Source organism: Oryx dammah, unplaced genomic scaffold (genome assembly GCF_014754425.2).
Source record: "Oryx dammah isolate SB20612 unplaced genomic scaffold, SCBI_Odam_1.1 HiC_scaffold_16, whole genome shotgun sequence".
In the NCBI taxonomy this organism is placed as follows: domain Eukaryota; kingdom Metazoa; phylum Chordata; class Mammalia; order Artiodactyla; family Bovidae; genus Oryx; species Oryx dammah.
In genome coordinates, this window is record NW_024070200.1 from 24325925 (window position 1) to 24352217 (window position 26293).

At 36.1% G+C, this 26293-nt stretch overlaps 1 protein-coding gene across 2 annotated transcripts in view; it reads left to right on the plus strand.

Annotated features, from left to right (window-relative positions):
* BAZ1A (bromodomain adjacent to zinc finger domain 1A) overlaps positions 1–26293 on the plus strand; it is an 83887-nt gene that overhangs the window by 17454 nt on the left and 40140 nt on the right. For both annotated transcript variants that reach the window (XM_040256771.1, XM_040256769.1), the window contains 3 exons: positions 20789–20932; positions 22774–22875; positions 24419–24506. In XM_040256771.1, coding sequence (XP_040112705.1) covers positions 20789–20932; positions 22774–22875; positions 24419–24506 — 334 coding nt within the window. The remainder of the gene's footprint in view (positions 1–20788; positions 20933–22773; positions 22876–24418; positions 24507–26293) is intronic.

Here is a 26293-nt window from a genome sequence, read left to right on the forward strand (position 1 = left end):
CTCTGTGATTTTGGGTACAAGTCCCTTAGCAGATACGTGATTTGCAAATATTTGCTCCCTTTCTGTGAGTTGTCTTTTCATATTCTCGATGGTACCATTTGCAGCACCATTTCCCTTTGCTTTTAAGCTTTTGTGTCAAAAGTATCTACCTTTTGTTTCTATCTCTGTTGGCAGAATTTAGCAGTAGTCCTAAAGACCTCTTCATCTATTAGAATTAGATTTACTGGAAAGAACATGCTACATTACAGAGAAGTCGATGGGCCCCTTCTTAGGCTGAATTATTTCAGTATGGGTACTCTGGATCTCCTCTCTTGAGTATTCTTATTGTCTTGTTTAGCTTTGGATATTCCTCCCTCCTTCCTTTTTTGCATCTTCCGATTAGGTGCTTCCCTCCTCACCAGAACTTTCTGTTTTGAAATTAGCAATCAAGCTGACAGATTCTTCTAGAAGATCCTTTGTCATTTCTGTGTTAGATAAAGGGAACAGCAGGCTACCTTACTGAACCACACCAGTTTAGTTCTTTATACAGCCATCTGCATTACCACCAGCTTGCCTGCCAGTCATGCTGAAATGTGTTTTCTGCTACTTCCTTGGAGCCTATGGGAGAAGTGAAGGGATGAGTGGTCTTGTGAAAAAACCACCAAACAGTCAGGTCTGTGAATTCTTAAATAACTACCAGATGTTTGTATATACATTACATCAGCAGATATGAAGCAGGGACTTATGGTTTCCATTTACAGATGAGGAAACAGATCCAAAGAAGTTGTGATTTTTTGGGGTAATTTTTTTTTAACATATATATACTGATACCTGGTATTTACTTACACTGGTTCCAGATACTGGAGATTAAGCAGTGTACAGAACAGAGTCATGGACTGTCCATTCCAATCTTACAAGTCATAAATGGTAGGATTTAAATTCAGATAGGCCTGACTTACAGATTATTTCTTTTTCTGTATCACTGTGTCCTTGGTTTTGGATTCTGCCGTCTGTGACTAGCTGTGTGGTTCTGTGCATGTGATTTAAACTCGAAGTTTCAGTCTGTTTTTCATGTGTTAAATGGACCCCTGACTTACAGGGTGCCCTCATGGGATAAAATGGCATAATGAATGTGAACTTTTAAAAGCTATGTTAATATAATATAGCTGTAATATAATATAATATTGCTGTAATTGTTAGCATTTGAATGTGTTTATCGGTGGCCATGCAGTTGTGTTTTTTTAAATTTATTTTTAATTGAAGTATAATTTCTTTACAGTATTGTGTTGGCTTCTGCCATACATCAACATGAATCAGCCATAAGTATACATATGTCCCCTCCCGCTTGAACCTCCCTCCTACCTCCCACACCATCTCACCCCTTTACGTTATAGAGAGCCATAGTTTTATTGTTTTATTTTTATTTGTTGACACATGCTAGTAGTGATGTGAGGCTAAACAGTAGGTGCCTGGGACACTGTAATTTGGAATCAAATTTCTGTTACAACTCTGAAAGGAAACCCCACAGTTAAGAATTTCAGTGTCTTAGAAAGACATAGTTGTTTGTTTTTGAAGACAGTCATCCCACATTTTTATGTTATCTTCTAAAAATGCTACACAAGCAGATTTAAAATGCTATACAAGCAGATTTCAAGACATCCAAGTTTCAACTAACTTTACCATCTTTTTTTTAACCACCTTGATAACCATTGTTTAATGAAAGGTTAGGAGGATGATGAGCTAGAGCTCAAATTCTTGCATGATAAACTCATCTTTTGTCCCTAACCCTAGAACTAGAAAAATTAGGAAAAAGGAGGTAGAAATCACACAACAAATAAACATTTTGGACTGTTGAGTCATCATTCAGTGTAAAGAAACACCTATAGAGTTTGAAAGAATTTTTAAAAATAAGTCAATTATAATTTTATATTTGGTAATTTTTTTTTTTTAGTTAAAGTAGGCTTTGGGCAGCTTGTTTTCAGGCATTTTACAAGCACAGTCAAGATGTTCTGGGAGCTGAAATATTCATAGGAAATGTGAAGCAACAGGTGTGAGAAGGTACTTCTAAAAGTAGATATACTGACAGCAGCAAGAAATGGCACCTTATAACAAAGGAGATGATCGACTAAACATTAACTCCAAAATATACTGACCTGGCTCAGTATATACTTTGATAAAGTTTGAAGACATTGCAGAATGGCAGTGTGCTAGATGCTTTCATTTTAATTCTCATGATATTGATGGGTGACTCAGAACTTCTGAAAGGTTATTTGCATGTTGGTATTTACCTAAAAGAGTTGAAAACTTATGTCTACATAGAACCTGCACATTATTGTTTCTAGCAGCTTTATTAATAATTGCCATAAGTTGGAAGCACCAAAATATCCTTTAGTCAGTGAATGGGTAAATAAATGACAGCACATCCAGACAATGGAATATTAATTCAGTGCTAGAAAGAAATGAGCCTTCAAGCATGAAAAGACATGAATGAACCTTAAATGCATATTACTAAGTGAAGCCAATCTGAAAAGGATACATATGGTAGGATTCCAACAATATGACTTTCTAGAAAAGGTAAAATGTGAAAAAGATCAGTGGTTGCCAGGGGTTGAGAAGGGTGAAAGGGAGATGAATAGGTTGAACTTGGAGGATGTTTGAGGCAGTAAAAATACTTGGTGTTGCTATAATAATGGACATATTTGTCCAAACCCATAGACTGTACAGCACCAAGAGTGAAACTTAGTAACTGTGAACCTCAGGTGATAATGATGGTCAGTGAATGTGCATTGATTATAGCAAGTGTTACTTCTCTGGTGTGGGGTGCTGAAAGAGGAGGAGGTTATTCATGTGTTGGGGCAGAGAGTGTATGGGAGATTTTTGTGTCTTCCTCTCAGTTTTGCTGTGAATCTAAAACTGCTTTTAAAAAACATGGTCTTTAAATTTTAAAAAGTTATATACTCTGCTTATTAAGACTGAACTTTCTCATTTTTAAAAAATCTGCTTTTTTTCCCTATAAAAATTCACATGTAGCAGAGAAAAGTAAAAGGCGAAGGCCTGGAATACATTTCCCAAATGCTCCTTTGAGAGGTAACCATGGTCCAAAAAAATAGTGCACAGTTTTTGGGAGGTTTTTTGTATATAACACTAAATTTTTTTCTTTTAAATTAACTTTTTCAGTTAGTGATGGTTTGGATAGCTTCTTATATTAGAAAACCATGCACACTGTTTCTAACTGATTTTTGCATAAACTAGCTAAACTGTTTAAAAAGCTTAATTGGAATATTGCTTTTTCTGAGGGTGGAGAAAGTTATTTCATTTGTTAAACCTTGTGTGAATTTGCTCTTTGAAAATAATGACCTGCATTTTCTTTCACATAATCTGTGACTTAATGACAGACCTTTTCTCCAGTGTAGGTTAAATCAGTACAAAAGCAGAATTGGATTTTGCACCAGAATTTCCCCTGTAGCTAGATTTTCCAAATACTATCCCCATACTATTTAGATTTAACATTTCAAAATGTTCTCTAGTTAAGCATAAGAGACTATAGTTCAGTATTATTTTTAGAACTGCTTGGTAAAATGAAGATTATGAAATTCCTTTTAATCTTACAAACTGATATCAATTTTGGCATGAAATAGGGACCAACCACCTAGTTCCTAGAACTCTTATCTATTCAACTATCAAGGTGTATTCCCTGTGGCTTTCTATGTTGCATTGCTGGGTTGCTTCAAGCACTTCAGTCTAATGAAATAAGAGAAGATTAGCACATAAACCGAAAATATAGAGAGTAGGTACTTATTACATATTAGAATTGGAAATGAGAAAATGAACTTTTTATCTTTATGCTCTTTTTTGTGCTAACCTAAATGATATTAGTGAATCATAATGCATTAATTAAAATGCATTAGTATTAGGACAAAGGGAAATACTAACTATATTGAGATAAGAGGAACATAAAAGGTATAAGTAAGGAACAATACAGTTATTTTTATTTAAACAATATGTGCTTGGATATCAGTGACTGGATCCAGATGAGATTAATCCAAGGAGAAGTTTTCGGAAAAGTGTTTTTTGACTAGAAATTTGAAGACAGAAAAATAAAAATTAGCAGAAAGGATTGAGAGGGGAAGGCTTCTTCTTTAGGTACTGAGATAGAGTGTATAACTTTTATTGGGCACACCATGCAGCATACAAAACTGCCTTGACCAGGGATCGAACCCATACCCCCTGCAGTGGAAGTGCAGAGTCTTAACCACTGGACCACCACGGAAGTCCATAGTGTATAAATTTTAACAACATATATTAGTTAAGTTTATTATAGTTCTTTCAGATAAAGGCTTTCTATTGGTCAGCTTACTCTGCTGCCCTTTTAAGATCAAAGTTCCTGGTTCTTAGGCAATGAGAGTCCTAAGGAACATCCCCAAATTGATGTTTCAGTCTTTAATTGCTGATGACCCTAGTATGTTGATGATAAATAATTATTAATAGGGGAAAAAAGCCTATTTGGGACAGCTGTTCGTTCTTTGGAATTCTAAGTTAGAATGGAACCATATTCTTTAGATGTATATTACTGTATATACCAGAGACCCAGACTTACAACCTGACTACCGTATTGTTGCAAGCTTAACAGTTAAAATTTAGAATTCTTATTTACTTGTATAATAATGTAAATTGAGAGGCCATCCTGGGAAACACTTTTTATACCCTAAAAATCCCTATTAAGTAGTCACAAAGATAAATGAATTTGTCTTTCTAAACATGTTTAATTCAAATAACATATAAAACTTCTGTTATAAATTTTCTGTATGGACTCAACCGCCTGATGCTTAACAAAATAGTTCAGTTAAGTTTGGACTGATCATACAGACATATTCATTTTCTTCAGTGTTCTAAGGACCTTCACATTTGCATTGGCCATTAGGAGCATCTAATGCCTCTTGAAAGTCTTTGGTAAATATTGGAGGAGGGTAGTTGGTGCGTGTGTGCGTGCTAAGTTGCTTCAGTTGTGTCCAACTCCTTATGACCCTATGGACTGTGTAGCCTGCCAGGCCTTCTGTCCATGGGATTCTCCAAGTGAAAATACTGGAATGGGCTGCCATGCCCTTCTCCAAGGCTGGTTGGTATCTGTGGCAGTTTCTTTATTAATCCCTTGTGCTAATGCGAAGTCCAAGAGTCAGCTGAGTCTCTACCACGACTTACGATCTCTATCAAGGGAGTCTTACTTATAGTAAGACAAGTGATAAAGATGGGGGATGGCAAGTAAATTAAGGTCACCTCTTTTCTTATATAAAAGGAAATCAGTGTTTACTTCAGTTCATGTCTTGTTTAACTGATTAGCAGCAGGATGTCTGTAGAATGGTAGTAGTCCTAAAGTTCTTAGTTCACTGTGGCCAGAGAATATTAGAGACAAATCTCACAAAAGAGAGGAGACTATAGCTACTTCTGCCCTGAAATCCCTGTTAGGAATAAAAGGGAAGTCCATTTCTGTGTGGCTGTTACACAGGCTCAGGTCTGGGAAATTAGAGGCCTTCTGAATAAAATCTCTCTCCTACATCATCTTCTACTTCCTATCTGGTCTGTTCCATTTGGCCAATATAAGATCACAATGGTTCCAAATAACTGTTTTGAAAATGAAATTATCTGTCTTTCTTAGACCAATTCAGAGACTATCCAAAAATAAAAGTTAAAGAGAACCTAGAGAAATGACATAAGCTAAAATAATTTCCAGTGAACGGAAAAGGGGTGATAAAAGTACAAAAAAAGCCTATTCATCACTAAAGGCCAGGCAAGGTCCTTTGTTTAACTTAAAAACATATGCCAAGAGAGTAATTCTGAGCAGATATTGGCACACCTTTTTAAAAATAAAGAGCCAGATAGGAAATAGATAGACTTTGATGTCCATATGGTCTCCAGCACAGCCAGCCATAGATAATATATACGTGAGCATGGCTCTATTCTAGTAATTATTTATGGACACTGAAATTTGAATTTCATATTATTTTCATGTGTCACAAAGTATTCTTATTTTTATTTTAAGCCATTTTAAAATGTAAAAACCGTTCCTGGCTCATAAACCACACAAAACAGGTAGTGAGTTGAATCTGGCCCTTTGACCATAGTGTGCTGATTCCTGGTAGAGAGGAAAGATTACTTGCTGCTTTAAAAAGGGTTCTAGAATAAAGTTTCCAGAGATCCCCTTTTAATCTGGAACCTCAGAGTATAGCATAAAGAGGTGGCTTTGTGTAGTGGAAAAACCTTTTGGAACCAACCTGAGTTACTAGTGTTGGGAATCTTCTTTGCTCATCTGTAAAACAGTGTCTCCATTCGTATAGAGGTTGTATTTGGTTAGCTTTTGCTGCATAACAAACCATCTCCAAAATTTAGTGGCATAAATCAATAAACATTCTCATGTTTCCTAGTAGACTGGAAATGTTCTTATTATCTGGAGCTAGATTGTCTAAATTGCTTACTCTGGCCCTACATGTCTGGGGCCTCAGCCCAGGGTGGATATTTTCTTGTGGCCTCTTATCAAGAGACTAATCCAAACTTGTTCCCAGCGTAGGAACAGAGTTCCCAGCAGCAAGAGAAGGCAAAGCTGCAGTGTGCAAGCACATATCAAGCCTCAGCTTGCTCCGAGTTTGCTAGTGTCATAGACCAGCAAGTCACATGAGCAAATCTAGAGTTAACGTGAGAGGGGATCAAGGAGGTGGGGGCCATAACTGCAGTAGTCTGTCACAGTGGTTAATATTTTTTGGCGCCCAGCATAGTGCCTGGCACATAAAGCACTCAGTAGATGGACTTGTCAGAGACAAGTACTGCCAGCTGTGATGACTCATCTTTTCTTGTAGCCAGTCACTAATTTTCTTACATCATAGTCACTGTTCTTCAGAGTTCACTATATGACATTTTAGGGAGATGATGGCAATACCACTAAGCTTTTGAGAACTTACTGTATGCCAGGCAGTGTTCTAAACTTTTAACTTAGACTATCTTATTTAATTTCCACAGCAGCCACATGTGATAGGTGCCCATTTGCTCATTTTACAGTTGAGGAGTTCATGCACAGAGGTTAACTAACTGAAACTTGCCTACGGTCACAAGCAATGATGTTATCAAGCCCAGGCAGTTCTCCTCTGTAGGAGGAATGAATGTGAAAAAATACTAAAAGAGAGCCCTTAAGCAGGGTTGAAAGATTATAAATTGAATGTACTTACTGATTACTATTTACTTTTCACTTTACTTAAGCATTTTATAATTCTAAGTGTGAAGCAACATAGGATTGTATATGATGTGGTTAGATTAAGCTTTTGATCATTTACTCTTAAGACTGACCCATATTGTTGAATGTCTGAAAATTAACACTGTCTTATGATCATTGATTCAAAATGAAAAAAGCTCCTGCATTTAAACAGGTTCTTCTGTTTATATTTTTAACCATTGTACTTATCAAGGTGCCTTAATGATTTTACTTCTGCATTCTGGCTATATAAGCTTTCTTCTCTTCAAATATTTTGCTTGCAGATGGAAGAATGCTTTTGAGTGGCAACAAAAGGTGAAAGTGACTGCAAACATGGGGGAAAATAGAATTTTTATTTATGTATTGTTTTTCTGTCTTTTGGCACAGTTTCAAGGGATGAAAAATACAACAGTGTATGACTTTTTCTTAGAGGTGGTAGGGAATATTCTGATTTAGTATTATACAAAGCCAAATTTTTTGTAATTCCTTTATTGAACATTGCATGCTCAGTTTTGTTGTAGGTATTGGGAAGAGGGTAGTGAATGAGACAAGGACTAGTGACTTACATTCAAGTGCAAGAGAGAGAAAAACAAATCAGGATAATTTCAGATACTGATGAGTGCTGTAAAGAAAGTAAAACTTGATGGAATAATTTTGAGTCATTTTTTGTTTTAGTCACTTGAATTCAGTTCTATGAAAATCACTGTGTTAGATGCAAGTGGTTAATCAAGTGTCAGAAAAGCATTAGTACTTACTGTTCTCTTAGCATTATATAGCCTGTTGGTAGTAGGAGTAGAATTTTTAGGGCAAAGATAAGCAAAATGCATGAGTGACTAATGAAGAACTGAATAAGATAAACGCATTACGAGGACATAGAGGGAAGGAGAATGAAGGAACGGTAGTCAGAAGGTGGGCTTCCCTGGTAGCTCAGTGGTAAAAGAATCCGCCTGCCGACGCAGGAGAGGCAGGAGGCGTGGGCTTGGCCCCTGGGTCAGGAAGATCCCCTGAAGAAAGACCTGGTAACTCTCGCCAGTGTTCTTGCCTGGGAAATCCCATGGACAGATGAGCCTGGTGGATTACAGTCCATGGGGTCACAAAGAGTCAGACAGGACTTAGCAACTAAACAACAGTCAGAAGGCACACACTTCCAGTTATAAGATAAATAAGTACTAGGAATGTAATGTACACCATGATGACTGTAGTTAACACTGCTCTGTGATATACAGGAAAGCTGTTAAAAGTAAATCCAAGAATTCTCTCACAAGACAAATTCTCTCTCTCTTTTTTTTTTTTGTCACTTATGAAACACTGGGTGTTATATGAGATGCTGAATGTTAGCTGAACCTATTGTGGTAATCATTTCACTATATATGTAAATCAAACCAGCATGTTGTATGCGTTAAGCTTATATGGTGATACAGCTCAGTCCAGTTCAGTTCAGTTGCTCAATTCTGTCTGACTCTTTGTGACCCGATGGATTGCAGCACGCCAGGCCTCTCTGTCCATCGCCAACTCCCGGAGTTCACTCCATCTCATGTCCATTGAGTCAGTGATGCCATCCAACCATCTCATCGTCCGTCATCTCTTTCTCTCAACTTCAATCTTTCGCAGCATCAGGGTCTTTTCAAATGAGTCAGTTCTTCACATCAGGTGGCCAGAGTATTAGAGTTTCAGCTTCAACATCAATCCTTCCAATGAATGTTTAGGACTGATTTCCTTTAGAATTGACTGGTTGGATCTCCTTGCAGTCCAAGGGACTCTGAAAAGTCTTGTCCAACACCACAGTTCAAAAGCATCAATTCTTTGGCACTCAGTTTTCTTTATACTCCAACTCTCACATCCATACATGACTACAGGAAAAACCATAGCTTTGACTAGACGGATCTTTGTTGACAAAGTAATGTCTTTGCTTTTGAATATGCTGTCTAGGTTGGTTACAACTTTTCTTCCAAGGACCAAGTGTCTTTTAATTTAATGGCTGCAGTCACCATCTGCAGTGATTTTGGAGCCCAAGAAAATGAAGACTGTCATTGTTTCCACTGTTTCCCGATCTATTTGCCATGAAGTGATGGGACCAGATACCATAATCTTTGTTTTCTGAATGTTGAGCTTTAAGCCAACTTTTTCATTCTCCTCTTTCACTTTCATCAAGAGGCTCTTTAGTTCTTCTTTGCTTTCAACTGTAAGGGTGGTGTCATCTGCATATCTGAGGTTATTGATATTTCTCCTGGCAATCTTGATTCCAGCTTGTGCTTCTTAAAGCCCAGCATTTCTCATAATGTACTCTGCATATAATTTAAATAAGCAGGGTGACAATATATAGCCTTGACATACTCCTTTTCCTATTTGGAACCAGTCTGTTGTTCCATGTCCAGTTCTCACTGTTGCTTCCTAACCTGCATCCTGACCAGCATTACAGTATGTTTTATTCATTCTATTTGAATGTTAATGATATATTCACTAGCCAGATAAGACTTCTTATGCCCCCTTTATCCAGTTTTATTGAGAAATAATTGAACAAAGCTAGTGGAGGTGATGAAATTCCAGTTGAGCTATTTCAAATCCTAAAAGATGATGCTGTGAAAGTGCTGCCCTCAATATGCCAGCAAATTTGGAAAGCTCAGCAATTGCCACAGGACTGGAAAAGGTCAGTTTTCATTCCAATCCCAAAGAAAGGCAAAGCCAAAGAATGCTCGAACTACCACACAATTGCACTCACCTCACACGCTAGTAAAGTAATGCTCAAAATTCTCCAAGCCAGGCTTCAACTGTATGTGAACCATGAACTTCCAGATGTTCACCTGGTTTTCGAAAAGGCAGAGGAACCAGAGATCAAATTGCTAGCATCTGTTGGATCATCGAAAAAGCAAGAGAGTTCCAGAAAAACATCTACTTCTGCTTTATTGAGTATGCCAAAGCCTTTGACCATGTGGACCACAACAAACTCTGGAAAATTCTGAAAGAGATGGGAATACCAGACCACCTGACTTGCCTCTTAAGAAATCTGTATGCAGGTCAGGAAGCAACAGTTAGAACTGGACATGGAACAACAGACTGGTTCCAGATCAGGAAAGGAGTACATCAAGGCTGCATATTGTCACCCTGCTTATTTAATTTATATGCAGAGTACATCTGGGCTTTTTGTTTTCATCAAGAGTCTCCTTAGTTCTTCGCTTTCTGCCATAAGGGTGGTGTCATCTGCATATGTGAAGTTATTGATATTTCTCCCGGCAGTTTTGATTCCAGCTTGTCCTTTATCCAGCCCAGCGTTTCTCAGATGTACTTTGCCAAACAAAGCCTTGATGTACTCTGCAAAGCCTTTCTTTGGTATTGGAATGGAAACTGATCTTTTCTAGTCCTATGGCCACTGCTGAGTTTTCCAAATCTTCTGGCATATTGAGTGCACCACTTTCACAGCATCTTTTAGATTTGAAATAGCTCAACTGGAATTCCATCACCTGCATGAGCTTTGTTGGTGGTGATGCTTCCTTCCTAAGGCCTGCTTGACTTTGTATTTTGAATAAAAGGTGCTGTAATGCCAAATTAATTTAGTGCTTCATTATAATTTCCTGTGATTAACACTAGATGGGCTGATGTTTACCTTTTATCTTTATAAAGATGTGTTTGTATTTTTATCTACTTCTTAGTAAGTGATTCAGCATGTTGATTTCATTGTTATCATATTAAAAATGCTTATTGACCATAAGGATAACAAAAAATATTCAGATTATTTTGTTTGAGCTTCTAGCTCAAAGAATCTGAGAATGCAGGGAGTAAAAGTATAATTTTGTCATCTTAATTTGTTATATAAAAATCTCTTTGCAAATTCTTGTAGTTTTTTTTGCACTGTATTTTTATACACAGAAGTCATCAGATTTTGTTTAATTTGGCTATCTTGAACTTCTTTCTATGAAAAATAGGGATTTTAAGATGAATTTTTGTGATGTTGAAATGGAAAAAAATTCTAGAAAAGGATTTGTTACTCCCTTTTTGCATTACAAAGAACTCTTTGGCTATCTTAAGTATCTTAGGACCCATCTATATACTTCAGTGAGATCTAACAAATAGACCTACTTCATTTACCCATTTTCATATATATTGTTTTGAGAAGAGCAATAAATATTTTTCTTTTATGTTAAAGAATAAAATGAATAAGTTACATTCAGATAGGGCTTTATCCTAAGTAGTAAACTAATTAATTTTAATTAAGGTACATTGGGCTTCCCTTGTGGCTCAGCTGGTAAAGAATCCACCTGCTGTGCGGGAGACCTGGGCTCGATCCCTTGGTGGGGAAAGATCCCTTGGAGAAGGAAAAGGCTACCCACTCTAGTATTCAGGCCTGGAGAATTCTATGAACTCTATAGTCCATGGGGTTGCAAAGAGTTGGACAGGTCTGAGAGACTTTCACTTTCAAGGTACATTACTTTCTTCTGATAAAATGTATCCTTTTTTGGGGATAGTTCTGACTTTTGATGCCTAGTTGTGTAACCCATCCCAGTAAGATATAAAACATTTGTAGTATTTCTTTGTGCCTCTTGTTACTGACCACACTGACCTTAGTTCCCCAGATCATGGATCGACCTCTGCCCCCTGCTGCGGCATTTGTGCCTCTTTGTAGTCACCCTTTACCTCCATCTTCTAGACTCAGGCAACCAGCAATCTGTTTTCTGTCCTCGTAATTTTGCTCCTTCCAGAATATGAATGTAAATGGAATTTTGGGTCTATCTCTCAACTCCCTTCTATTGAACTGTATGGCTGTCCTGCCAAAACTACAGGGTCATTCTTTATTGTAGCTTTTTAGTGATACATATATATTACTTCCAACTTTTACTGATTTTTTTTCCCCCATGATGTGAAATGAATGCTTTTAATTGGAGTTAATATTTTCCTAATGTTTATCATTAGCATTTTTAAACTGAACTTTCTATTTTGAGATAACTGTCGAATCACATGAGGTTGTAAAATAATACAGAATAATACAGAAATTCCCCCACTGGTGCAGTATCACAACCAGGATATTGACATTACTGTAGTCACAGTACAGAATATTTCTATCACTGTAAGGATTCTTCATATTGCTCTTTTATGCCAGACCCACAAATCAGAAGTTGTTAAACTTATTTTCCTACTTCAGACTTTGTTTTCTGGAACAAATCTGACTTGAAAAATCTGCATTGCCAATGACAAAGTAACTTTCAAGTTTGAAAATCTTAACTCAGCTTTTTTGGCTGAATTGAAGAATACAATACTCTGACTCAAAATAAATTTAACATATGTCAAGTTATAAACTGATTACTGTTTAATAAATAGAATACCTGATGGATTGCTCATGTCACTTTTCCTTATCAGTTGGTATTTGACTCGTGTGCCTATAATAGGACAAGTATTAGTGGCATTAACAAAATTTTAATGTTTAAAATTTTAATTCTAATGTTTTGTTTTTTTCTGATCTGCATATGTTGGTCTTTCCTTCTCACAAGGTTATCGTTTCTATTGGCATCAACATAAAGCTGAGCCCACAAACACCTTGAATACCTATTAACTTGAATACACTAGTTGGAATTTTGTATAAAGTATTTTGGTGAGGCTTTCATTAATTTGATTGATACTTTAACCAAACTTAATCATGTGGCTAAAACATAATTTTGAATACTAAAGAATTTGAACAGTATATTGATAATATCCAAGTGTTTGAAACTTCGGAGATACGTAGGATATAGCCCGTATCTTAAATCTAGAATTATTCTTTCTAGAGATTTTTATTTGTTACATATATCTTTTAATAAAAGATTTGGTCTTCAGTAAAAATCTAATGATTCTAGTTGTCTTAGGATATTTAGGCTTATAATAAGTCAAATGCCAATTGGAGAAATAATAAGATGTGGTTCTCAGGTCCACAAAGAGCCTCAGAGCAGTTCAGGATGAAACATTCTTTGAGCTACTCTGATCAATTTGTCTAAAAGGTGCGAGATTACAAACAAAGCAACCTTTCCTGACCTCTTCTTCCCCACTGACAAGTAATCAACATAATTCACAGTCTTTTTGTTTCAAGGAGCAAACTTGTTGAGTGGTCTAGTTTCCTCCACTTAAAATGAGGTATCACTTAACCTTTAGTTTTTTTAACTCTAAACTTCAAATTAAGCAGTTTTTACTCTGTTTCTACCTATAAACTTGAAGTAATTATTCAAGCATAACATTTTTAAAATAAATGTTCTTGGCACCTGGATTTCGAGGGAATAAAAGGTAGCACAGGTAAGCAGATAAGCATGCCACCAGTTCAGCATTTTCCATTTTTAGAGACCCAAACAGAGAAGGGCAATCTTTTATGTCAAGCAGGTCTCCCCGGGTTTCTAGTCTTCTTTTCTTTTGCTGTTAATTATTTATCTTCTACCCAAATGCCTTGTAAATGCATGTTTCAATTCTAGAATTTCCTTTTATGTTAATTTGTATTTGGGCGTATAAACTGAACTGTGTGCATGCGTGTATGCAAGGTGCTTCCGTCACATCCGACTGTGACCCATGGACTGTAGCCCACCAGGTTCCTCTGTCCTTGGGATTTTCCAGGCAACAATCCTGGAGTGGGTTGTCATCCCCTCCTTCAGGGGATCTTCCCAACTCAGGGTTCAAATCCACATTTCTACGTCTCTTGCATTGGCAGACATGTTCTTTACTACTAGTACCACATGGGAAGCCCCAAATTGAACTATAACTATTATTAAGTGACTTATTAAAACAAAAACAACTTTTGTGGGGAAAGACATATACCATTCCAGAATATTCTCATAAAAGACTGTTTGCATTTTAGCTGGTCACTATTAGAAGTTTATGACTAACTTCTGCTGTATCCTCATCCTGTGCTTGCTGCTGTTCCACAGACTTGCTTTCATTCTGAAACATGTTTTAAGTTTGAAGTGTGTTTTGGAAAGGCTCCCAAAGTGCCTCTTGACTACTTGGGCTTAAAGCTCTGAATTGCTCTTGTGTCAGTATAGTGTTGTGTTCCCCTTACCTCCAGTAATAGAGTGGAAGATTAGAAAATATATGGGCTTCAGAGTCACATCATACCATTATTGGTTGTGTGACTATAAGCAAATGATTTAACTTCTCTGACTCTGAATTTCATCTTCTGAAAAATGTGTCCCTTGAGGAGCTGATACAAAGAGAGAACTTTGTGTCAGTTAGGTACTTATCTGGCACACAGGAGCTCTAGTAATAAGGACCATCTCTTGATTGTCATTCTCTACTCTGTCCTCAAATAATGGAGCATAATTTTAGAGTTGCCATACTCTCCAAGACCCACTAGCTGGGTCTTAATTCATGATCCTTTAACCTTTTTTTAAACCCCAATCTTTTTTGAACTCCCTAGAACTAAGAAATTACAGCAAGTGGATTTGAAAGAGAGTCTCTTTGGAAATCTATTAGAACACGTTGACTTGACATCTTGCCGTTAACTGAATTTTAGACAGGCACCAGTGAGAGGCCCAGCCTTGATTAGATTAGCAAAACTTGACCTATGGTTTGGGTGTGGTGCGAAGTTATAGTACCACTGATAGTAACTAGTATAATTTATGTATAAAACATTCACTACATTATAAGCAATGTCTGTTGGAAAGCTCAGCAGTGGCCACAGGACTGGAAAAGGTCAGGTTTTATCCCATTCCCAAAGAAAGGCAATGCCAAAGAATGCTCAAACTACCACACAATTGCACTCATCTCACACACTAGTACGGCGAAGGCAGTGGCACCCCGCTCCAGTACTCTTGCCTGGAAAATCCCATGGATGGAAGAGCCTTGTAGGCTGCAGTCCATGGGGTCACTAAGAATCGGACATGACTGAGTGACTTACCTTTCACTTTTCACTTTCATGCATTGGAGAAGGAAATGGCAACCCACTCCAGTGTCCTTGCCTGGAGAATCCCAGGGACGGGAGAGCCTGGTGGGCTGCCGTCTATGGGACTGCACAGAGTCGGACACGACTGAAGTGACTTAGCAGCAGCAGCAGCACACACTAGTAATGCTCAAAATTCTTCAAGCCAGGCTTCAGCTATATGTGAGCCGTGAACTTCCAGATGTTCAAGCTGGTTTTAGAAAAGGCAGAGGAACCAGAGATCAAATTGCCAACATCTGCTGGATCATCAAAAAAGCAAGAGAGTTCCAGAAAAACATCTATTTCTGCTTTATTTGACTATGCCAAAGCCTTTGACTGTGTGGATCACAATAACTGGAAAATTCTGAAAGAGATGGAAATACCAGACCACCTGACCTGCCTCTTGAGAAACCTGTATGCAGGTCAGGAAGCAAAAGTGAGAACTGGACATGGAACAACAGACTGGTTCCAAATAGGAAAAGGAGTAGGTCAAGGCTGTATATTATCACCCTGCTTATTTAACTTATTTGCAGAGTACATCATGAGAAATGCTAGGCTGGAAGAAGCACAAGCTGGAATCAAGATTGCTGGGAGAAATATCAAAAATCTCAGATATGCAGATGACACCACCCTTATGGCAGAAAGCGAAGAAGAACTAAAGAGCCTATTGATGAAAGTGAAAGAGGAGAATGAAAAAGTTGGCTTAAAGCTCAACATTCAGAAAACTAAGATCATGGAATCCAGTCACATCACTTGATGGCAAATAGATGGGGAAATGGTGGAAACAGTGGCTGACTGTATTTTTTGAGGCTCCAAAATCACTGCAGATGGTGACTGCAGCCATGGAATTAAAAGACAGTTACTCCTTGGAAGAAAAGTTATGACCAACCTAGATAGCATATTCAAAAGCAGAGAAATTACTTTGCCAACAAAGGTCCGTCTAGTCAAGGCTATGGTTTTTCCAGTGGTCATGTATGGATGTGAGAGTTGGACTGTAAAGAAAGCTGAGCGCCGAAGAATTGATGCTTTTGAACTGTGGTGTTGGAGAAGACTCTCGAGAGTCCGTTGGACTGCAAGGAGATCCAACCAGTCCATCCTAAAGGAGATCAGTCCTGGGTGTTCTTTGGAAGGACTGATGTTGAAGCTGAAACTCTAATACTTTGGCCACCTGATTAAGAAGAGCTGACTCAGTGGAAAAGACCCTGATGCTGGAAGGGATTGGGGACAGGAAGAGAAAGGGATGACAGAGGATGAGATGGCTGGATGGCATCACCAACTGAATGGACATGAGTTTGGGTAAACTCCAGGAGTTGGTGATGGACAGGGAGGCCTGGCCTGCTGCAGTTGATGGGGTCACAAAGAGTCAGACACAACTGAGCGACTGGATTGAACTGAACTGAACTGAAGCAATGTCGCTATACTGCTGTACTGATTTCCTTCTCCGTTATTTCTCTGCCAGGGAATTGTTTTTCTGTCTGTTAATTTTCTGTTAGTTTTAAATTAATTAGTTCTTAAATTATTGTAGCTCTGTGGGCCCTACGGGAATCATAGACTGTTGCCTTCAGTGGGCTGTCAGACCATTTAGGTACCACACCAATGTCCCTGTGCCCAGCATAGATGCATTTATTTTTTCTCTCATGGCCGCCACTCCGACCACTTAGGGGCAGGCACCTGGACTCTGCCAAATGAAAACCACCCCTTTTTCTAATCTGAAGAAGCTTGTTGCAGGTTCATGAAAAGCCTCCTTTATCATCTCCTGTAACTCTGAGCTGTATAATCCCTGTATGTCATACCTAGGTCCTTCAAAGTTGGTTCCATTTGATTATTGCTTATTTTTGTGCAGTTCATGTCACTAAATTACAGAACCTTTTAACCATCAGACTACATAATTTCCTGTAGATGTTCCTCTTTAGAAACACTGTTTTGTTTCTATCAGCCAGTGGTGAAAGTTGACCTGCAGTTCTTTTGACACCATTTCCATTTGCTTGGTAGGCTTGGTAATTGGGCATTCTTTAGCTTTACTGTTGGGACAAAAGAAAATTTGTTTTTTTTTGCTCAGTTGTGGTAAATAAACATAAACTTTACCGTTGTAATCATTTCTAAGTGTATTAAGTACATTCACAGTGTTGTGTAACCATCACTACTATTTCAAGAACTTTTTCATCATCCCAAACAGAAACTCTGTACCCATTAAGCAATAACTCCCCATTTCTCCATCCTCTCTGCCCCTGGTAACCTTTATTCTACTTTAAGTCTCTGCAAATTTGCCTAGATACTTAAATAAGTGAAGTCATACAATATTTGTTTTTTTGTGTTTGGCTTATTTCACTGAGCATAATGTTTTCAAGGTTCATCTGTGTTATAATATGTATCAGAATTTTATCCCTTTTTATGGCTGAATACTATTCCATTGTATGTGTGTATACTGCATTTTTTAAATCTATTCATTTGTTGATAGATACTTGAGTTGTTTCTACCTTTTGGCTATTGTGAATAATGTCATTATGAACATTGGTGTACAAGTATCTGTTGAGTTCCTATTTTCAGTTCTTTGGGGTGTGTGTATGTGTGTGTGTATATATATATATATATATATATATACACATACACATATATGTATACATATACACACACATATATGTATGTATACATACACATAGAAGGGGAATTGCTGGGTCATAGGATAATTCTCTTAATTTTTTTAGGAACTTTCATGTTGTTTTCCATAGCAGCTGTATCAGTTTACATTTCCACCAGTAGTGTACAAGGGTTCCAGTTTCTCTATCCTTCTCAATACTTTCTTTTTTTCTAATAATAGCCACCTTAGTGGGTATGAAATGGTATCTCATTGCAGTTTTGATTTTTCATTTCTTTTATGACTAATGATGCTGAGCATTTTTTCATGTGCTTATTGGCCATTTGTATCCTTTTTGGAGAAATGTCTGTTTAGATCCTTGGCCCATTTTTTAATTAGTTTGGTTTTTGTTTTGTTTTTAGTTTTAAGGTTTCTTTTGTTCTTTTGTCTGGTTTGTGTATCAGGGTAATGCTGGCCTTAGGAAATGAGTTAAGAACTGTTCTCTCCTTTTCAGTCTTTTGGAAGATTTTGAGAAGAATTGGTATTAATTCTTTAAAAGTTTGGTAGAACCTACCAGTGAAACCATCTGGTCCTGTACATTTCTTTGTTGGGACGTTTTTGATTACTGATTCAGCCCTTGTTAATAGTTACAGATCCATTTAGATTTTCTATTTCTTCTTAAATCAATTTGTGTGTTTATCCATTTCATCTAGGTTATCCAGTTTGTTAGCATACAATTCATGGTATTCTCTTATAATCTTTTCCAACTTTTACTTCTGGTTTTAATAATTTGAGTCTTTCCTCAATTCTTTTTTAGAAGTTGATTAGTAAGGAGTAATATATGATGCTTGAAATGAATTGAGGGAGGAAGATAAAATGCTTGAGGGTTTTGTATTCACCCACATAGTCTATATTTTATTGATTCTTAAACTTCAGGGTTCCATGGAACCAGTTGTTTTCTTCTATTTGTGTACAGTGCAGAATTCCTAGCAGAGAATCCATGGTGTTGATTTCCTCTGCCAACCCACTCCAGTATTCTTCCCTGGGAAATCTCATGGACAGAAGAGCCTGGTGGGCTATAATCTATGGGGTTTCAAAAGAGTTGGACATGATTTAGTGATGAAACAACAACAAATAGCAATATTAGATTTTGTTTGGGATACTTAATGTTCTCCTAAAGGAGAATATAAGCAAGCATATGCTAAAATTTACATTAATGAAAATAAGTTCAGTTATCTTGTAAAAATCAGCTTCCCAAAATGAATCAGCTCTAAATAAACTGTTTGTCTTTCTGGAATTGTATGCTTCTGTTTTGACTATAAATACAACATTTTATTTTGAAAATATAGGCAAAAGGCCAAATTATCAGTTTATAGGATCAAAGGAAAGATTATAAACAAGTAAACTTGAGATTGGGCTAGATGCAGCAAGAATAACAGAACAAATTGCCTCTAGAACCCTTGCTGTCTCTCTCTTCTCTTCTCTCACTGCGCAATGACCTGTTGCACATGGCAGAAAACATGGCTGCTGGCAGCCCTGGAATTTTACATCGTACAGATTCCATGATGGGAAAGGAGCTGATTTTTACTTTCTTGATTGCAAATGTTTAAATCTTGGAAAAGATATATTGACTCAGCAAAAAGGTACCCACTGGGTAGCAACTGACTCTGGCCAGGGTCTTGTGGAAGCATGTCAGCTCTACTATTAATAGAGATGGAGTGTGGAGGGAATGAAGTTCCTGGAAGAGGAGGGCTAAGTGGACAGGCAGCTTTAAGAATGCCCACAATGTATCAAAACTTGTTTATGGTATGGTATAACCAAATGAATGATACAGTGAGTAGATTGTCTAATTTTGAGCCACTGTTTTTCAGAGACTAGGGGTTTATCCCATTGGTAGGTGTATTTATGCCTTATATATTCTTAGTTAGTTAATACCTTGGATTGCCTGAGACTTGTAGAGGTGCCATAGATAAAATTCCAGAAATGCCCTCTCTTTTTTTTTAGTTAGTGTGTGTTAGTCACTCAGTCTGATTCTGCGACCCCATGGACTGTAGCCTGCCAGGCTCCTCTGTCCATGGATTTTCCAGACAAGAATACTGGAGTGGATTGCCATTTCCTTCTTCAGGAGATCTTCCCAACCCAAGAATTGAACCCAGGTCTCCTGCACTGTAGGCAGATTCTTTACTCTCTGCACCACCTAAACCTTGCTATTACTTGTGACTTTTGTTTTTTAGCAACTTAAGATATATTTCACATACCATAAAAGTCACCCATTTAAAGTGTATAGTTCAGTGGTTTTTAGTATATTCATAGAATTGTACAACCATCACTACAAACTAATTTTAGAACATTTTAGAACTCTCCCCAAAGGAAGCCTATACTCATTAGCAATCACTGCCGATTACACTCCTCTTTCACTTTCTTCCTTATTCCCCTTTACCTTCAGGTTCCTTGCAACCACTCATCTACTTTCCTTGTTCTGAATGTTTCATATAAATGGGACCTTTTCAGTCTTTTTTCCATAATTTACAGTAATGTTTTAAAGGTTCATCCATACTATAGCATGCATCAGTATTTCATTCCTATTTTTTGCTGAATAATGTTCAATTGTAGGGCTATACCAAGTTTAAATTACTTATCAATTGAAAATTGGCACAGTAAAAATGAGGAATATTTCAGTTGTGGTGAGTGAGTCTGAAATTGCAGCCCATAAAATCCAGATACATCAGGCAGAGGTAAGGGAAGCCAAAATGTTACTATGAGAAAGGTTATGATCAGGAGAATTTCAGAATTTAAAATATTGAATGCTTAAAAAAAACTCTCATAATACCAATCTGTATAATGAGATATTATGCAATAATTGATTTTCTAAACTTTAGTGATAAATATAATTGCTAAGAATCTTGATAAACTGACTTTTAAAATAAGTTTGTATTGTTTTAAATTGTAGCTAACCTTTACTTAAATTGGCTGTTTCTTAAATCGATGGTTTTCTTTTGTACTAAATTGGTTATATTAATCAGCCATAGTTTCTGCAAAATTACTTTTTACTTGTTCAAAATAGATTGCTCTGAAATGTTTGATTATAAAATATCAAATGACTTATATTTTTAAATGTCCTCTTTTCTTTCAGATTACAGTGTAGGATTTTGGAAGTCCTTCCTCCGTCACACCAGAATGGTTTTGCTAATGGACATGTCAGCAGTGTAGATGGAGAAACTATTGTCATCAGTGATAGTGATGATTCAGAAACACAAAACAGTTCTTTTCAAAATGGGTAAGTGATTTTTATCAACTTTTTAAATGTACAAATTCTTTGGCTGTCCACATTTTCACTAGGAGCCCAGGTTCAATCCCTGGTTGGGAAACTAAGTTCCCATAAGCCACACACAGCTTAAATAAATAAACAAATGTATATGTTATATATATATGTATGTATGTATATCAGATTGAGTACTGGTAACCCATTGAAGTAACTTTTTCTTCTTTCTAGCCATACACTGGTATATACTGTGCAGCTAAACCATGTGGTTCAACAACACATGTTAGAGTTTGCAAAGTTGAAATTTACCTAGTTAATTCTAGTCAGCTATTGAAGATCAACTGAAGCTCACTTCATTCACTTATACATTCCACTTTTGTTTACTTGGAAAAATTCATTCTGTACTTTATTTTTCACTTTATGGTGTATATAGTAAAGAAACTGTAACTTTCTGAGCTTTATGTTTCACTTTATAGTGCAGGTAGTAAAGAAACTAACGCTGAAATTCAGTCAGTTGACAGTTTTGGTCAGCTGAGTGTTCCTGGAGAAAGTCATATAAATCCAGATAGATTGACTCTGCAGTGTGTGTACTGTATTTGTATCACTTTGTATCTTACTTTCCTTGCCCAGTGCTTCTCTTTATCATCCTTTCATATCATTTTTTTCTCTATAACCTCCACTTATATCCCCTTTACATTTACACTGGCATTCTAGAGGCACCTTTTCTAGAATCTAACCATTTCTCTCTACTCCCATCTTATTCTGTCCTGCCAACATTTTTTCCCATTTAGTCTATTGCATTGCAGTTTTCTGATATCCCTATTTTCACTCTATCCCCCTGTTCACAGCCAAGATGATCCTTCAGAAGTATAAAGTTAAATCATCATCACTCCAGTATTCAGAATCCTCTGGTGTCTTTACTCAGAGTAAAATTAAAGCTCTTCATGGTGACCCCATCGTCTGTCCCTGCTTTTACCTCTCTGACTAGCCCTTCTTTTTTTTCTCCCTATTTATTCTGCTTCTTGTGCAAACCATGCGTGCTTCTCTGTCAGGACCTTTACACACTCTTTCTCTCTTACTTTAAAAACTCATATCCCCAACGTTTTTCTCATGAGTTGCTCACTCATTTTTTTCAGATCCCTGCTTACATGTCAACTTTTTGGAAGGCCTACCTGGTCAATTTATTGGGGACCATCACCCTATATGAAATAGGAGCCTTTCACTCTGTACTCTATTCCCTTCATAGCAGTTAACCACCTACCCTGTTGTGTATTTTGTTTGTCTCCTTACTGTATTTCTATTTTGCTCACCACTGAATCCTTAATCTTTATTAGTATTTGGCACACTGTAGGCTCTTAACTATTTAGTGAATGGATGGATGGATGAATGAATGAATGTACCCTCAAAGGGCTGGAAAAATGAGAAATTGGTGGGGTGGGAATTAAATGTGTAGCCTTTTGCTAGTTCATGAAACAAGGTAAACTATATTATCTCCACTTTTGCTCTTGGATTACATGGCTATGAAGAAGAAAGTAAATCCAACAAGAAGTAAATCCAGAGCTGTTTGTTTGTTTATAAATTTTTCTAACCTAAGCTGGGTATTCTGCTTATTTATCTGTAGTTAATTTCTTCACTCAAGGAAAACTTATTGAATGAGCAATTAAAGTATCTAACAAAATAGCACTTTGTACATATTTTGGCTAATAAAATAGTGAGGCATATCAGTAACATAAAATCATAATTAAAAGTTAAATGCATTAAATTCTGTTATAGTATGTTTTTCAAAACTAGATTTCATTTAAAATGTCTTGTTTCCAAACAAATTATTAACTTATTCGTATCTTTGCTTTTTTTAGAAAGAAAAAAGATGCAGTCGATCCCTTATTATTCAAGTACAAGGTGCAACCCACTAAAAAAGAATTGTATGAGTGTGCTATTGTTAAGGCAACACAAATCAGGTAAAATTCTGTATCTTCTCTATGCTGGTTTAAAGTAGAATAATTATATTGTTCAGTTTATGGGCTAATGAATAATATAGTTGAGATGACCAGTGTTTTCCTTATTCATTACTGAGTTTTTTCTCTTTTTTTGCTTTTAGCTCAAAATATGTTCTTTATATAATGTAACCCCCTATTTAATATTTTTCACATTTTTATTTAATTTTTGACTTACACTTTCAATATAATTCTGCTAGATCAGTTACGGTCTTATTAACTCATTTCCTTCTTAACTGGGGAACCAGAGATTATAAGATGGGAAAGTTATGCTTGATAGTAGAAGATTTAATTGACTTGCAGCTCTTTGTTAGCATCAAATGATAATACTATTCCTATAATAAAAGAGATAGTAATATTCCTGTAAGGTAGCCTTACTATGATAGAGAGTAGCTCTGACAAGGAGGACTTCCTTCAGTAATAGAAAGGTTTTATGTGTACTATCTAGTATGGTGGAAGTGTGGCTAGTAATAGTGCAGAACTGAAGTTTTTATTTTAATTTTATTTAAAAAAACATATGGCTAATAGGTGCCATGTAGAACAATACATTTCTTGAGGACTAGTATATTTAGTTAACAGTCAAAAGATAATTACTCTCAGCTAGTGTATGGTGCTGGGCTCCTTTTTTAGACCTTTTTTTTCATGTAGTCCTTCCTATAGTTTAGGAAAAAATATACATATTTTGGGGAGGGCCACTACTTAAGAACTCTTATATTGTTTGTTTACTCATAGAAACTTTTAGCTTTTTCTTAAAAGGAGTACATTAAATTCAATTGAAATATTTGCTTTCTTTCCAGAACCTTTCTAGAAATACTTGTATGTTTATTTTTTTGTTTTCTGTGTGTGGTGATGGCACTATTGTGGTTGCTGTTTTTCAGCTGGGGCCTAAGGAAAATGAAAAATGGTGTATTTTTAAAGCTTTAATCATTCTAACTCTTTAATTTTAATCTCATGAATTTGCTGGTTGCCATATGAAGTTTAAATACAAAATATATTACAGTTTGATAAAACCCATGTTCACTTCTGTTCACAATATCCATTTGAATGTTGGTTTATGTAGCACTGTGTGATACATGGTAGTCTGTGAATTTTGATTATGTTAAGAATTTTAATGGTAATATTTATAGGGATGATCATCTAATTTTATAAAATTTGGTTTACTCTGTGTAGTATATTTTCCTTGAGGTTTGTTTGATTTCTAAGTGGTTCCCAAGCAACAAATGCATATACTGTTTTTGTAATAGACTTTTATGGTAGATCCACTCAAGTAGATTTTATAACATTCTACATAAATGCTTCTTTACATATAAATATATATATTCTCTCCATCTTTTTTGTTTAATGAAATAGTAATGTAAATACTTCTGTATAAGTTTCTTGTAACTTATAAATACTATTGGAAAATGTTCTTTTCCTAGGTTTTAATTATGGATCTAAAGAGATTATGGAGCTCAGATTGAATGCTTGCATATTAACACTTTCTTCTTTCTCCTCCTTTTCCTTATAGCCGGAGAAAACACCTATTTTCTCGTGATAAACTAAAGCTTTTTCTGAAGCAACACTGTGAACCACAAGATGGAGTCATTAAAATTAAGGTAGTTAGAATAGTGATATTATTTGTTGAAAAGAAGGAAGAAAGATAAAAATGAGTAGTGTTATAAGGTTGTAATGTTGCAGAAATGTTACTCCAAAGTTGCTTGAAAATAGCTCTCTTTATCTGGAGCCAGTTTTTAATAATTTTCTTTGTATTCACTGGATTAAATACTGTTTTATGCAATTGCTAGAAATGCTAGATGCCTCAGTTACTTCCACTGTTCTCCTTGTATAAAAAGTTCAACCCCGATTGATGAGAGTAGATGGAAAACTATGGGGGAAATTTCTTAGCAGTACAGTGGTTAAAACTCTGCATTTCCACTACATGGGGCTCAGGTTTGATCCCTGGTCAGGGAACTAATATCCCACAAGCTGCACGGCCAAAATAAAGGTGAATGGGTAGGGCAATTAGAGTTTCCTAATAGTATAATACTGGCTCAGAAAAACAGATTCAAAGAACAATGCTAAAATAGATCCCCATAGGTAAGAAGATAATATGTATAATAAAAAGAATCTCAGAGACCAATACTAAGCAGATAGATTATATTTCATTAATAACTATTTAGAGGGAAAAAAATCAAGTTTAGAAACCTCATATTGTACACTCAAGTAAAAAGTTAAATGATAAAACTAAAACTAATTTTTTTAAATGAGAAATACTTAGATTGGGAGAGAGACATTAAGTAAAACAATAGAATGGATTAGAGAAATGTATGCATGTATCAAAAGTCAGTTACTGTATGCCTAAGATTTGTGCATTTCATCATATGTATATATTACATCAAAAGAAAATATATGAAGGAAAAGGGTATTTGAGTTTATGTGAAAAGTAGTATTTCACATATCTAGAGACAAAGATAAATAGAAGTGGGACACTTGGTTAACTACTTGGAAAATAGTTGGGTCTATTTGGAAAAATGTTGGGTCTACCTCAAAAAATAAAAAGGACATAAAATAAATCTTAATGTTATTTATGCTAAAATACTTAGGTGGAGCAATAGAAAAGAAATACCAAAGATGAGATTTATTTGACAATATGAATTTATGTAGGATTAAAAATGTCATGAACAGATTTGAAGGGCAAGTGCTGGAGGAAAGATACTTTCAGTGAATACACTGAGGAGCTCAAATCAATTATAAAACATGAGCACTCCATTAGAAAAATAGACGATCAAAATTTACAGTGGATGAAATATAAAACTTGAAAACATGTAAGATCATCTGAAAGAATTTTTAAAGTATTTGTCTTGATAAGAGAACATGATTTAAGCATTCTTCTGTCTATAGTATTTAACAGGTGGTCACGTAAAATGATGCTTAAAAAAGTTGATGATTTAGACAGTTGTGATAAATGGCTAGAACAGTGCCTGACATTTGATAGACAGTCAATGAATATAGCCGCTTAGGTGTATTATAAATAGCCAGTTGGCCGGTTCACCTAGTTTTATAAAATTTCTTCCATATCAGCGAACAAAAATAGCCCAAATAAGGAAAAAATGATGACAGACATACGTTTTCACCCAGGAAAATAAAGTCAATAAGTTTGAAAAGTTCAACTTTACTTAATAAATAAATAAAAATTAAGGTTATAGTAAACATTTTTCTCTTATGAGTATAATGAAAGATGGTTAGTGTATATTCTAGTATACTTGTACACACACACACCCTTAAAACAACCAAGTTTGATACTGGTATGGTGAAAGATGGTTAGTGGATATTCTAGTATACTTACACACACACACCCCCTTAAAACAACCAAGTTTGATATCCAGCTAGTAGATATTCTAGT